This window comes from Numida meleagris, chromosome 1, assembly GCF_002078875.1.
Source record: "Numida meleagris isolate 19003 breed g44 Domestic line chromosome 1, NumMel1.0, whole genome shotgun sequence".
NCBI classification, from domain to species: Eukaryota; Metazoa; Chordata; class Aves; order Galliformes; family Numididae; genus Numida; species Numida meleagris.
Window position 1 is genome coordinate 37,229,379 of NC_034409.1, and position 13,565 is coordinate 37,242,943.

Sequence of the window (13,565 nt, forward strand, 5' to 3'; positions counted from 1 at the left end):
TCCTGCCATTATCTGTGCCTGTCTTGCAAATCAGCCAAATATGCATCTGAAACAAAAATACAAATCTTTAATTCTTGGTTTTCTTTTTGTTCTGTAAGACTTGTTCGCTTTCAAAATGTCACATTTTTCATTTCTTTGCTTCTGTGTTCTTTTGTTTCTGAAATACTAACAGTTGGATGGCTAACATCCTAATAGAGGATGGCTAGTGAGGTATTCCCTCAGTAGGAAATGCCCCTGTCAGCATCATAATATGCTCAAAGAGTCGTGACTATTGGCAAAGACCTCTCTGGGAGGTTGTTGCCCTGTCAGACTCAGCACTGCTTCCCCATGCATCATGTCTTTGTGTACATGAAATCTGAGCATTCTCTGTCTGAAGAGATGAGAATGGGAAACAAATGCCAAGCAGACCTTACTCCTCATTTCTCAGCTTCAGCCACTCTGGATGTACCAGTTCTGTCTTTAACTGAAAAGATGGGGTAGGCACTTTGGGTATTAAGGTTCGGTTGTTCAAGGAAGGAGGCAGGAGTCTTAGCCAGCCAGTTTTACTCTTGGATGTTCTTTTTATCCTTTATACTTCTAAATTATTTTTATGCCTTGCATATCTTTCAATTTTAGATTGTTATGTTCTCAAAATACTTTTCAAAGATTAGTTAGTGTTGTAGATGAGCAAGAAATGGATTCCCATCCCACAGAAATTTTCAACATATCAAAACATTTCCCTGCACTGAATCAGGACAAAAATCAAAGCAAAGATTGAGGGAAAAACAGTTTAGAAAATTCACTTCAGTTCTGTAATGTCAGTACCTTACATTTCAGTTTTATTTTATGTTGTCCTTCTAATGTATTTCAAGGCAAGATTTTGAATCAGTGAAATGGAAGTTTTTATTTAAAACAGTAGTTACGTTTAAGCAATGACCATTTTAAACGTTATCATGGAAAATATATGTTGAAGACTTCTCTTTCTCATGGGATGCTTTGTTTTGAAAATTTACCATTTTCAGGGAAACTCACATTTAATTGTGGAAGGTGTAGTTATCAACATTGAGCAGATGGAGAGGCCAGTTCAGTTGCTTGTGCAGGTAACTGGTGCCACTGGAGGTGCTCTGAAGTAGTTTGACCTTGTGCTGCCTCTTACATGAGCTGGACCATCCGTAGGTGTTGTGCCTTATCGCTCGTCCCCTGGCAGCTCAATGCTTCGACAACTCAGTAATACCACCTATCACAACTGAATTTAACCCAGAGAAACGAAATCACAGCAGAATGATGGCTGAGATTTCGCTAGGACAGCTGATGGAAGACAGATGATTTCTGTTTTACCAATCTCAAATAGTTTGGACAATTCAGAATTTTGTTTCTCAGCCAAATAAACTGTTTGAAGGTACATACAGATTTTGGTGTCCAATTTGTTTTTAACGTCATTTTGTATGCACTTTGCAATAGAAAGGATTAGGAAAAAAAGCAGATGGTAACTCATTTGCCACATCTCAAAATTTGGACCTTACTGACTTCATGCAGTGCAGTTGAAAGTATAGCTTTTGTATTCTCCTTTCATCTTATGTTCTAGCTACAATGAAACTCTGCTTTCCTGTGCTGCTAGCACAATTGAGCAGAAGGTTGTATCTCCTAAGGTCCCTTTCCATCTAAATCATTCTAAGTTTTAATTCCCTGATTGCCCCTACTCTTTAAAATAATTATACTTACTATATCCTGCTAGGAGAAAGATCACGTAACGTACTTTCGTGCATAACATTTTAATTTTGTCCCTTGTTCTTCTGTTGTTAGATGTATGAAAAAATAGTGTTTTTTTCTGAAGTCTCTGCATTGTTCTGTTTTTCTGCCTTGTCACAGTTCTTCTCCTTTGGTTCTCTAGCTAAGTATTTAATCAAAAACTATGAATAGATGTCTTCTATTTCCGGATAGATCTGGCTTCTTGTCATTTTAACTGTTCTTTATGTATTTTTGGAAGTCAGTTTCTCTCATAAAGCATCCTGGTGAAAGTAATCTGTAGTGGGATAAGACAAAAGAACCCAGTTTGGACAAAAATGCAAGAAGTGAGAAATTAAATGTTTAAATTTGTGAGTGGAGGGCAATAACACATGAAATTCTTGAGAAAGCCATGTTGAAGTTGGTGCTGTTCATTGATAAAGGCCAGGAAAGATTAAGCTGCCAGTTTTCCAGTAATATGAGGTCTGTGAGGATAGTAAAAACAAGAGGCAATTACTAAGATTGAAGCAGCATCCCTCAGTGCTGGTTGACGTGGTGATAAAATGACAAGTGAAACAATGTTGATAAATGTAACAGTGATACATATGAAGAAAACAGTCCTAACTTAGGTGCTTAGCAATGGATTCAAAACTATTCTCTCTCAGGAAGGCGATCAAGAAGCTGTGGTAGGTAGCATCAAGCACCTAAATAGAACAGTGGTAACTATTATTGTAGACTCGTAGAAAGATAGAATCGTAGAATTACAGATTCATAGAATGGCTTGGATTGGAAGGGACCTTAAAGATCAAGCATTTCTAAGCCCCCTGCCATGGGCAGGATTGCCACCCGTTAGATCAGGTTGCTCAGACCCTCATCCAGTCTGGCCTTGTAATGCCTCCAGGAAAAGAGTGTATAAGAAATGTTAGAAGAATAAAGAATTATGACACACTGAGTCCATGGTAGGCCTGCCTTCAAAACGCTGAAGACATCTTATTTTCTAAGCTGGAAAGGAGTATAATAGAAAAAACAAAGAGACAGTCAACAAAGAGAGTTAAGTATAGTTGCCGTATATAGGACAGACTTTAACCCAGAGTCTTTAATCCAGAAAAATAGATGGCTTTAGGAGTAGAAGTCTGTAAAAGCCCAAGGTTATAAAGAGAGATGTGATTGTTCACTTTCTCTCCCATTCAAAAAGCAGGTTAGTTAAATTCTATGATAGTATTTTAAATCATACAAAGTTCTGTTTATGTAAAGCAATTATATTACTTGCATACTGTTTATAATACAGCCAATGATAATAGGCTTCTGAATATTGAGTGGATACCTTTATTTTTCTGTGAGTAATGACTACGAGCAACTGAACTTCTTTGGTTAGCTTTGAGTCCGGGGGAAGCAGGAGAAATGTCATCAGAAAAATGCAGCATTCATTACAGGCAGTGGGTGGAGAACTGATACTGGGAAGATGTCTCTTGAAAACATGGGTTTATATCTCAGCAAAATTGTTTGTTAATGTGGAAAAGCAGTTGGAGAGATGTATAAAACCTGAAACTCCAGGAGCCTTTTATTTTCTTCTTTAATGACCCAGGATCTTTGTTTTGTCAGCTGATGAAATGAACTACTGCCCTTTTTAAGCTTTACATAGCTCTGTAAAAATAAGCTAACTAAGTGTTCCACTGAAAATCCAAATTTGCCAGTTATCACAGGCAGGAGTGTGAAACATGCTTGCTTAATATTTAATGGTCTCAGAATTTACCTGCAAGGGGATCCCAGTTCTTATCTGTTGGAAGTCAAGGTGTAAGCAAGAACTTGTCACAAATATGATCATTTTCTGAAGAAGATAAAATACCTCAATACAGGCTATTTAGTCACAATGTAAGCCTAAAGAAAAAAAAAATCTATGTAATCCAAGCAGCACATAATTATTTAGCCTCTGGTATTATGTGCATTTTGGCAGCTACAAGTTTGCGTTGCTAAATGAAACAAGTTGCCCAGAATTATTGTGTAAACTAAATGAAAATACTAACAAAATGCTAACACACTTTGGTATTATATATTGATACGATGCTACCAAAAATACAAAAGGTACCAATGCTTTCCCTTTAACTGTGAATGTTGTCCTGTGTTAACCTTTATACTACTTTTTAACAGTATTCCCCTCTCCTCCATCTTGTCATATATGACTGAATAGTATTATGTACAACACAGTTCATATTTACCATATCTATTCAGATTTTAAATGCCTCCTTCTTCACCCTTAGAAGTAGCTCCTTAATTTTCTGAAATAGCCCGTAACTCTTCAAAATTTAGGAGATCTGCAATGAGTTCCCTGTTAAGGCAATCCACTTTGTATCCTGAGGGACGTTATATACAGATGTCTCTGAAGCCCTGACATGTCTCAGGCAGTTTGGACACATCATTTCTTAACTTCATTTCACCCAGGGACTGTGTGCTACTTTGACAGACATCTAATTCTTGCAGATGTACTTCTGAGGATAGGAAGACCACATGGATTTTTCCAGTCCCCCTACTTCAAGACTGGATATTATTTTCACTGGAATTCGTTTGTCAGAGCAGGGAGCAGACAGCAAAATGAAGAACACTGATTTTTTTTTCCCCTGGTCAGATAAGTAGCTTGCTCTGAAAGTAATGCCTCCTATTTATTTCCATGGAAACTACAAGAAATACAAAGAGCAAAATAAAACTTTGATAAAGCACATTGTCAGCTACAAAACACTATTTTTAAACACAACCACTACCATTAGCAATGAATTTTCACCAACAGTGATCAAGAGCCTGCATTCTACACTCATAAAAATATGCATAGCTGTCCAGAATGTGGCTTGTCTTTCATATTGCCGTCACCACTGCTGAAATGCACTGCCCACCACCTCACTATGCTCAGATCCACTATTTGGCCTCCATAAATGTTCAGAAGCATCGATGAATGTCAGTGAGTGTAATTTTTTCTGCATAGAGGAATTCAGTTACGCACCTTTGCTTTATATATACTCCCATGGCAGACTCCATTCTGTCAGACTGCTGCTCTGCTGTCATACCACCAGCATCCACCTCTGATGTTGTGGGCCAATGTAATAAAATAGGAGGCATTACTTTCAGGCCAACCCTCACACATACATAGGAGACACTGGTGGTACTCCCAGAATGTAACAGAATAATCAAAGAATGTTTACTACTCCCAGTCAAAACAAGAGAAGAGGTGAATGGACCTCTTCCCTCTCTGATTTAGAAGAATCCAATGTAAATCTGCAAAAAAGTTTTCTTCTTCCAAGTCACACATGGAGAACATAGTCCACACAGATCATTCAGAGATGGCATATAGAAGTTATCCTAACGAAGATACTTGAAAGGTGAGCCAGATACATCTCTGTTACATATAAATAAAATAGTTAAGTCTTCTACTGCAGCAGCAGTAGAAGTTTCTCTGAGAATGAAGATGAATGGAAGGAAAAAGCAGGTAAACATGTAGAGAAGAGCAGCACTACAGGAGGAAAAATGGGCTTCTGGAGAGGTCAAATGAAAGGAAATCTGCGGTTCACCTGGTAAATCAGTAACCGAGAAGATGAGATTTAGATGTTCTGGAGAGTGGTAAGAATATTAGGAGCTCCCAAATCTTGATGAGGTACATACAAAAGTTAAGTCTGGCAACACTAATCTTCCCAACTAAATCCACACATTTTCTGAGAAGGTGTGGCTTGCATGATTCCGGTTCCATAGCAAAATCTCCTTTCAGAGATTTCTATGGGAGTTTTCTTAATTGGAAGTAACACAGTAATCTAAGGTAGTTTGAAATTCTTCTCTGCATAGTTATTGCAGTGCACAGAAAATATTTTTCTATGATGTTCCTTCTCAAAATAATGAGTGTCTGTGTATATATTCGTACACGTTTCTGTATATGTTTATATGTGTTTAAATCAACAATGTAGGCAATTCTCAGTATCTTTTATTTGGTAGTGTACGTTTTTTTCAGTAGGTCTTTATCTCAAGAGTCATAAAAATACTATGCAAATGCAGTTCTTTCAAATTTCTCATATACCAAAGTTCTTTCCTTTCAGATGATTTATCGGCTTTGTGCTCAGTTTTGCCTCATTTTTCTTGATCATAGTCTGCCAGTGTCTTTTTCATTCTTGAGACCTAACTGTTGAGAACTGGATGTGCTTTTAAAGATGATATATTTCCTAAAATACTTCTAGGAAAGACTCTTAATATACTATATGTTTTTCGTAAAGTATAAGCTACTTAAGAGGGTAGTGCATATTCTGCAGTGCATCACTTTACAGCATCTTCTGACTGCCTTCACTTGTTGAACCCAGAAGTTATTACCACTGTAACAGAAGCATCGGAACAGAATACACTTTTTGCCTTATTAGTCCAGTTCTGGGTTGTCACGGTATTATCTAAGGGTCTGTGTCCGTGACAAGGGGGACAGGCCCGAAAGAAAAAAAACGAGAAAAGAGGAAGGAAAAAAAAAATTGCCGACGAGTAGGGGCTGGCCCCCGGGCAGTCCGGTGGCTAAAGCGGCAGAGAAGCCGCGGAGCCGCACCCTGGGAAAACAGAGGGACGAGGGGAAAAGCAGGGGACTCGTAGGCGGATCTAACACAAAAACAGCGGCACCAATCTGAGGAGGAACAACTAATTTTACTAAATATATCAAAATGAGGCTAGTAGAATTATGATAGAGGGTTTACAGGCTGAAAATCTTACACAGTAAACTGCAGGAGGACCACGTGCTTTCTCCGCCGGGCAGGAAGGAACAGACCCCGCGTCTCCCACGCGGCTTCACCCCCTCCCCTCCAACGCAAAGACCCCTGGGGAGTGCACCTCCTCCCCTCCCCCTCAGAGAGTCACACCAAAAAAGGTAGTTTGCAGTAACCAGGGAATTAACTCTTTAACTGCCCATACCTTACATGATGTAATGATGTGGAATACCGACAACAAAAATCACAAAACCATAACATGGGTCCAAAATATTAGTTAGGTCAACAGTGAAGAAAACTTTGTGTGAAGACCCCAGACTGAGAACTGGAGGAGTGAATGCACCAGTGGACATCCTTTTCTGTTGGCTGTGCTATAGGGGTTGGTAATCTCCAGCAGGAGAGATGGACAGGATGCCACAGCTTAATTATCCAGAAAATATCTGCCAGAGCATGTGCTCACGTGAAGTGTGTCTTTGGTGCATCAATCAATCAATTAGTTTTCCCACTTTGTCATGATACTTATATTCAAACAACCCAGAATCACTTGAGATTTTTTCTTCTCCCATATGGCAATAAATGCCATGTTTTCTTTCCAGTGTCACTCATATCTCTTTCAGCTGTGCAGTTTTCCAAATATCTCTCCCTCTCTGCTGAATCACTGCTGTATTGAAAACTGCTTCTCAGCGTATATAGTCCAGTTTTGCATACTGCAAAACCCTATGCTTGAGGAGTCAGGAATCAGGGTTCAGTGAAAGGTGGCTCTTTGTGAAGGCATTGAGAGCCAGGACCCCAGCAGGACAGGGATGGACTGGCAGCCAGGCTCAGACTGGAGTCCAAGTCACTGGGCAGGTCTATGGAGATGAGACCAGGCTGGGACAGGACGTTGACCCCAAGATCTGACAGCCAAACCTCCTGGAACAAGGCTGCTGTCAGTGTGTGCACATGAAGTGTGCAGAGTTACCCATATATGGAAGTTCACGCTGAATCTGGCCTTTGAAATAACAGAAGCAAATAATCCTTGTGTTATTGATGAGACCTGGAGAGAATAGCAATTGTTGAAGTAAGCTATTGATTCTCTTTGAATCTGCACAGATGGAGTTCAGTGTTGCACATTGCATGACCCATGTGATTCCCAGTGCTGAATGAAAGGCATGCTTGCAGGCACAGTCCTTGCAGACCAGCACACTCTGGCTCCGGTTATGGCCCAGTTGGGTAGTGCCTACAGTTCAGTGGAGCAGATGTGATCAAACCTAATTTTTTAGGTACCGTAGCCTATCTGCAATGCCCTGTAATGGCAACAAAGAAGCTGATGTAGGCATCAAGAACTTGCTCACATTCATCTTTGCACCATTTTAATTGTCAGTCTAAAGTGATATACTTATTTGGTATCTAAGCAGTAACCTACAGTGATATCTGAGTTGGAGCAATTTTCTTGCTGCACTGCCTTGTTAATGCAGATGTACTCCCTGGATACAGGGATCACACAAACCATTACCGAGTGTCTTCCTTCAGTATACCAAATGACAAAGCAGCCCTGTAAGGGAGGTGTTTGTTCTTTCACAGTAGTTTGGGAGTAGATAATGATGAAGACATGCAAGAGTTCCTCTTTTCCATCTGCCTTAAAAGATTGACTTCATCCAGTCAATTTCTGTTTATTGAGATAAATATGTTATAAAAAAACTTAGGTAAATTATAACATTTATTCCAAATGAGAAAAAATTTGATACCCTGGATGGAAGTTGTGGTTGTGATTATACCAGCTTATCTCCAAATCCACATTTAGCATGTTTTGTCCAGCTTGCGAACGCATCAGTGATAACAAACAGTGCACAGAAGCAGAGAATCGATTGTGTTCATTTTTTTTTATAAACCAGCAGCTATGAAAGCCCATCGTAGCTATTTAAGAAGTTGCTAAATGTGTATGTTATTTTTAAACTTTGAAGTCCTTATAAATCTAAGGATGTTTTATCTGGAAGTTCTCTCTTTCTAAGCAAATTTAACAAGGTTTCTTCATTCTATGGGATATCATTATTTCCTCTTCTGTGAAGTCTTTTGTTAAATTAGGAAAGCCTTGCAAAAAAGTCCTCATATAATGATAGTGTGTGAAAAATGTAAAATACCTTTTTTTAAAAAAAAATGACTTTTTCATTGTTTTACTGCTAATAGCAAATGCATTTCAAAATCAAAATAACTTGTTAGAATCCACATCTTTACGCTGCTACTGAAATTGTGTTTTGATTTCTTTGACATGATCCCTGATTGCTGTGAGAAGAATCAGTTCAGTATTTTTGTTCTTAGATTCCCCCTCCTTTGTCTTGCAGCTACTTGTGGCAGATTCCATTAACAATTGCAGTAGGAAATACGAGCCACATCTCATCAGAGGCAATTATATGGGTGTCTAACAAATCAGGTAAAACTAAACTTTCCTCCCACTGGAATCTCATAAAGCGTACTTGTGTTTTCCTCAACTGTTTCTTTGGAATTGATCCTAGATAATTGTTTAGTTGCTCTGCAACCAATTTTAGCTACCTGAAATGAATTACTAAGGAAGTATTGGGAAGGGAAGGAGGAGGAATGAAGGATAAGCAGCAAGCAAGATTTATATTATCACAGATATTAGACAGTATAGTGAAAAGTTTTTACATAGAAATGTGTACTTAAGTGCTAAATATTTTGTATTTAGCAATACGTATCAAATTATTGATGAATGTAATCCAATTTATTGATTTGTGAAAGTTAAATGTAATATTTTTGTAGCAAAGCATCCAATGAGTATGACTCAGTAAATGCAAAATATTTACAATTCTGTCATTTTGTAACTCCAATCCATGGTCTGAACCAGGGCTAAGAAATATTTACTGTTGCTAAAAAGTTTCCTTATTGATCTGCCCAAATATTTTGTATTCTTATTAAACAACCAGATTCTGGACCTTGAAATTGCCTTATTCTGCATACTGCTTATTCTCTCCCTTCTCTATTCTTACGCGATCATAATAGCTATTGTCCTGAGAACAGCTAGGGCTGGATACCAGTGTTTTTTTGTCATCTAAAAAAAGGAATCCCACTGTAAAGATTTCATGAAATATTTCTCTATTTCCTCAGCAGTTCATGCTACATCAGCTGGCAGTTTTGGACTGGAATTGGAGTGGATGAGGAAACAAATGTGGAGACTTAAGTAAAATGAGTATAAGGATGGGAAAAGAAATAGCCATATGTCCCCATGACACATGAATTATAAAGGGTGAACTTACCCTTTCTTGTAAAATTAAAGGCTGTAAAGCTTTCCCTTCAACAGATACTTAACAAGAGAGAGGAACGAGTCAAACCTATGTGTGTCTGTGTTTTTCCTTTTTCTCTTTTATAAGTCAAGAAAGGTAGTAGTCACATAGTGCTTAGCAACAAGCAGAAGCAGAGATGAATGGTGTAAGATTAGTAAAAATCTGAATAAACCAACTTTCTAGTGGTACAAAGTGTGTGTTCCTTTGCCCTGATCATTTGCAGCCCATTAGAATATAGCATGTTTGATGTAATGGTTTAATAATGTGCCTGGGACCAGGGTGCTTTTCTTAACTGGGAAACATACTCTGGTTAAAGTATACTAAGATGCTGTCCTGCTTTGCATAAGTATCTTGCACTGGCCATACTTCTTTACATGAACACCTAAGGAATACTTGAAAAACTCTTCGAGCTTTCACAGTCTGCCTTAATGACCTGCTCCATTCTTGTCCTTTAGGACTTAAGTGAACTCACATTGAAGTTAATAGAAAGATTCCCATCGACTTCAGAGAGGGTTGATCTTCTCAACTCATCTCATTAGATTGTACTCCTGATGCCTCCTTGATGCCTGCTTCCCTTCACTCCTGCCTTGAAAGTTCAGTACATCACTTATCTGCACAGTTGCCTTTTGCTTGAAGAGTGCTGTGAAGGAGCAAGATCATAAAACCTCTACCCACTCTTTTAAGATCTACTTACTCCCACTGGAATGCCTTCAAGAAATTAACAATTAATGATGGCCAGTGTGAGCAATGATTTTGTTGTGTCTGCTACATAGAAATTAAAGAGGAACCTTTCTAAGTTATCAGTTTCCAGTGTAGCAGATCAATGCCATTGTGATCTGCTGCCATTATCCTTGTTCTTTTTCGTTACTTTCTCCCTTACTTGCTACGTCTCATTAAAGTGAGACTGTAAACTTGTGAGTGTAGCAAGGATGTTGTTCTCTTGCTTACATTTATTGTTGTCTAGTTAACTTGGAGATTTTCTCAACATAAAAAGATCAGTATGTCCCTACATGTGCTCAGTATCTGATTCATTGTGTATGCTGTTATGTATTGGAGCGGCTATAGATCCTTTTGTGATACTCCTGGAGATTTCTGCAGTTTGTATGTTTGTTTCATGAGGATCTGGAAGGGACTGTGAGACTTGCAAGGGCAGTTTTCAGAACTGATTTGTATGGGAAGGAATAATCCTGTAGAATTTTTCTTGTGTCAGGGATACTTGTTTTTGTGTTGTTCCAAAGAGCAGCCAAAGAACAGCCATGCAAGTCCTAGGTGGAACAAAGCATCCAGAGTGTGTTTGGAAAATTGGAATCAATCATATTGCTCTTCAAGTGAGTGTAATTGAATACAGATACTTAGATCAAATTTATCAGACGTTCTTCAAGATCCAGTATTGTAAGAGAAATAAAAAGATCACTTAACATTGAAGTTTCAAGTGGAAATTATTAGTGTTATGAACTTCTGCCCTATCATAGATCCAGGGCCTGTTTCTGTTTCCCCTAAGTGCCATCTTTCCTGTTCTCTGTAATGATGTACAGCAGGTAAAAAGTCAAGAATCAGCTTTGATCTTGTCTCCACAAGACAACTGTATTGCGGGACTTGAGGGAAGATACAGGCCATTCTGTTGGAAGAGTGCTAAGTGTGAGAGAACAGTTCCACCCGTTACGTTTCTGCATATCCAAGAGAAGCATAGACAGCGGTGTTAAGCAAGAAGGCTTAGCTAGCATCCATTTCAATTAGGAAATCAAAGCTGTGGACTAAGGCATACTTGCTGTTTCCTGGGCTTGAGTGCTCTGGCAGTCAGGTTCCAGCTAGGAAATGAGACTCAGGAGATGCTGCTGAACTGACTGAAATTTCCATTCTCACCTCCTGTACCTTGACTCATTTGTAATGTCTCAGGGATGTAGTTCTCTGATGGACCTCTCTGCCTCTGGTAAAATGAGTCATTCAGACTCCTCTGATTATCTGTGCAGGATTGCCAGGAGATGGGGGAAAGAATGTTCAGCAGGACAATTGCCTTCCAATCAGCAAGTATCAATTTACCTACAATCCTGGCACAATTTTGACAAGATGAGGAAAAATTAATCCCTTTATCCCAACTTTTACTCCCTTTATCGCAGGATCCTCACAGGAAACTGCTGCTTACACTTGTGTAACATCACCTTAGATGTTAGCTGTTCCACTATATAGGAGCGTTAAATAATGGAGGGATAGTCTGAGGTAAGACTATGTGAAACAGAACATGATCATATTTGCTGATATGATCCATTTACCATAGAGTTCACTATACTAAAATATTTTTTTCAACATGGAATTAAGGCAACGTGGCAAGTGAGATGGAAAGAACATTTTCTTCTGGTTTGCCTTTTCTGTGTATGAAAAGTTGAATTCTCTATGAATCTCTGTATGAATTCTGCAAAAAGTTTTGCAGGATTTAGTTAATATCAGTATCTTTACACAAAAGAATGTTATTGTGATGAAATTCCTTATGGAACATTTTCTCAGAAAATTTTCACTTGCTGTTCTTGGCACGAAATTGTGTTATTCTTGTATAGTTATTTTTACAAGAAAATGGAGTCAGCTCCATCAATAGTGATTCTACCAGCACAAACCAATTTCCCAGTGTGCTAAGAGTTGTATAAAATGAAAAGTTAAAAGAAAATAACAACTGTGAGTCTAAACACTTGAAGTGGTAGTGTTTAGCCCACGCTCTTGTCAGCACGGGAGTAGTTTCTTACAGAAGGGTGCCCTTCACCCAGAGCTGCCTCACGTTGCTGTTTGGAGGAGCAGGCCTCCATCATGCCTGCTGGTTTTAATGGAGTAGAAGTTTCAGGAGAGCTGTGAGAACTCGAACTTCAAGCCACTTGAAGCTAGCACCAGCTGGAGGATTGTCTCACACTTCCAGAGCAGAGAAAATAAGAATCAAAATCAAAAAACTGATATATTTTTTTTTTACTTCAGAACAAACGTTGTAAAAATTAACTGTTTCCATCTAAATATCTCATGTATATATGAGGCAAAACTGAAAGTTTCAGAGCAGTGCTGTTTTCTGAGGTATCCACGCAAAACATGACCATGGGAAAACACTTTTTGATGGAAGAAGATTAAAAACAAATCCCTTTAAACTGAAATACTGTATATATATTAAAGATTGAATTCTAAATGGTGAACTAAAGCCATCAAAGATAGATTTCTTCCCAAATGAAATCTTTGTCACTGTTTAGAAAGTCATGAATGGTTTAATATAGGGTTTAACGCCGAATGACTACCTTTTCCCTAACTGTGATACTTTAAATGGGAAACTAATAAATGTGTTTGTGATAAATGGAGAAATTGCCCGGGTGTATAGAAGTTTCCTGTGCTGTAATCACCAAAAGAAAGAATTTTTTTTTTATAAGAAGGCATGAGGATTGACAGATTCAAACATCAAATTCCAGTAAATTATATAGAACTGTGTGAAGCACATGCATCCTACAGTCCCTCAAAATAACCACCTGCTTACATGAGCTGTAAAGGCATGAACGATTTCTGTCCCATATTTCAGGGGAAGGTCAACACTTGAGTGGTCTTATCAAAAAATAATAGCGAGTGGTAATGGTTGGATTTAAACTGACCAAAACAGCAATAATGCCATCAGGCTTTGAAATGATACCATTCTCCATTAAAGCAGTATGTGTTGGAGGAGTTCCACAGCTGTTATTTATAAATAGGTTGTTTTGAAGTTTTGATGTTTGACTGGCAAGTATCATTCAGTACTGTATTAAGGCTAAAGTAATTTCCTCACTGCAGAGTGCGAAACAATCCACATACTCAAATGAGAAAAAATATGTGTTTTTTGTATTTCATCTGATCTTAAAAATTTCTATTTATT

The 13,565-nt window shown here is 38.4% G+C and overlaps 1 protein-coding gene across 2 annotated transcripts in view; it reads left to right on the plus strand.

Annotated features, from left to right (window-relative positions):
* TRHDE (thyrotropin releasing hormone degrading enzyme) overlaps positions 1-13,565 on the plus strand; it is a 222,165-nt gene that overhangs the window by 155,987 nt on the left and 52,613 nt on the right. For both annotated transcript variants that reach the window (XM_021385190.1, XM_021385191.1), the window contains one exon: positions 8,741-8,829. In XM_021385190.1, the coding sequence (XP_021240865.1) occupies positions 8,741-8,829 (89 nt within the window). The remainder of the gene's footprint in view (positions 1-8,740; positions 8,830-13,565) is intronic.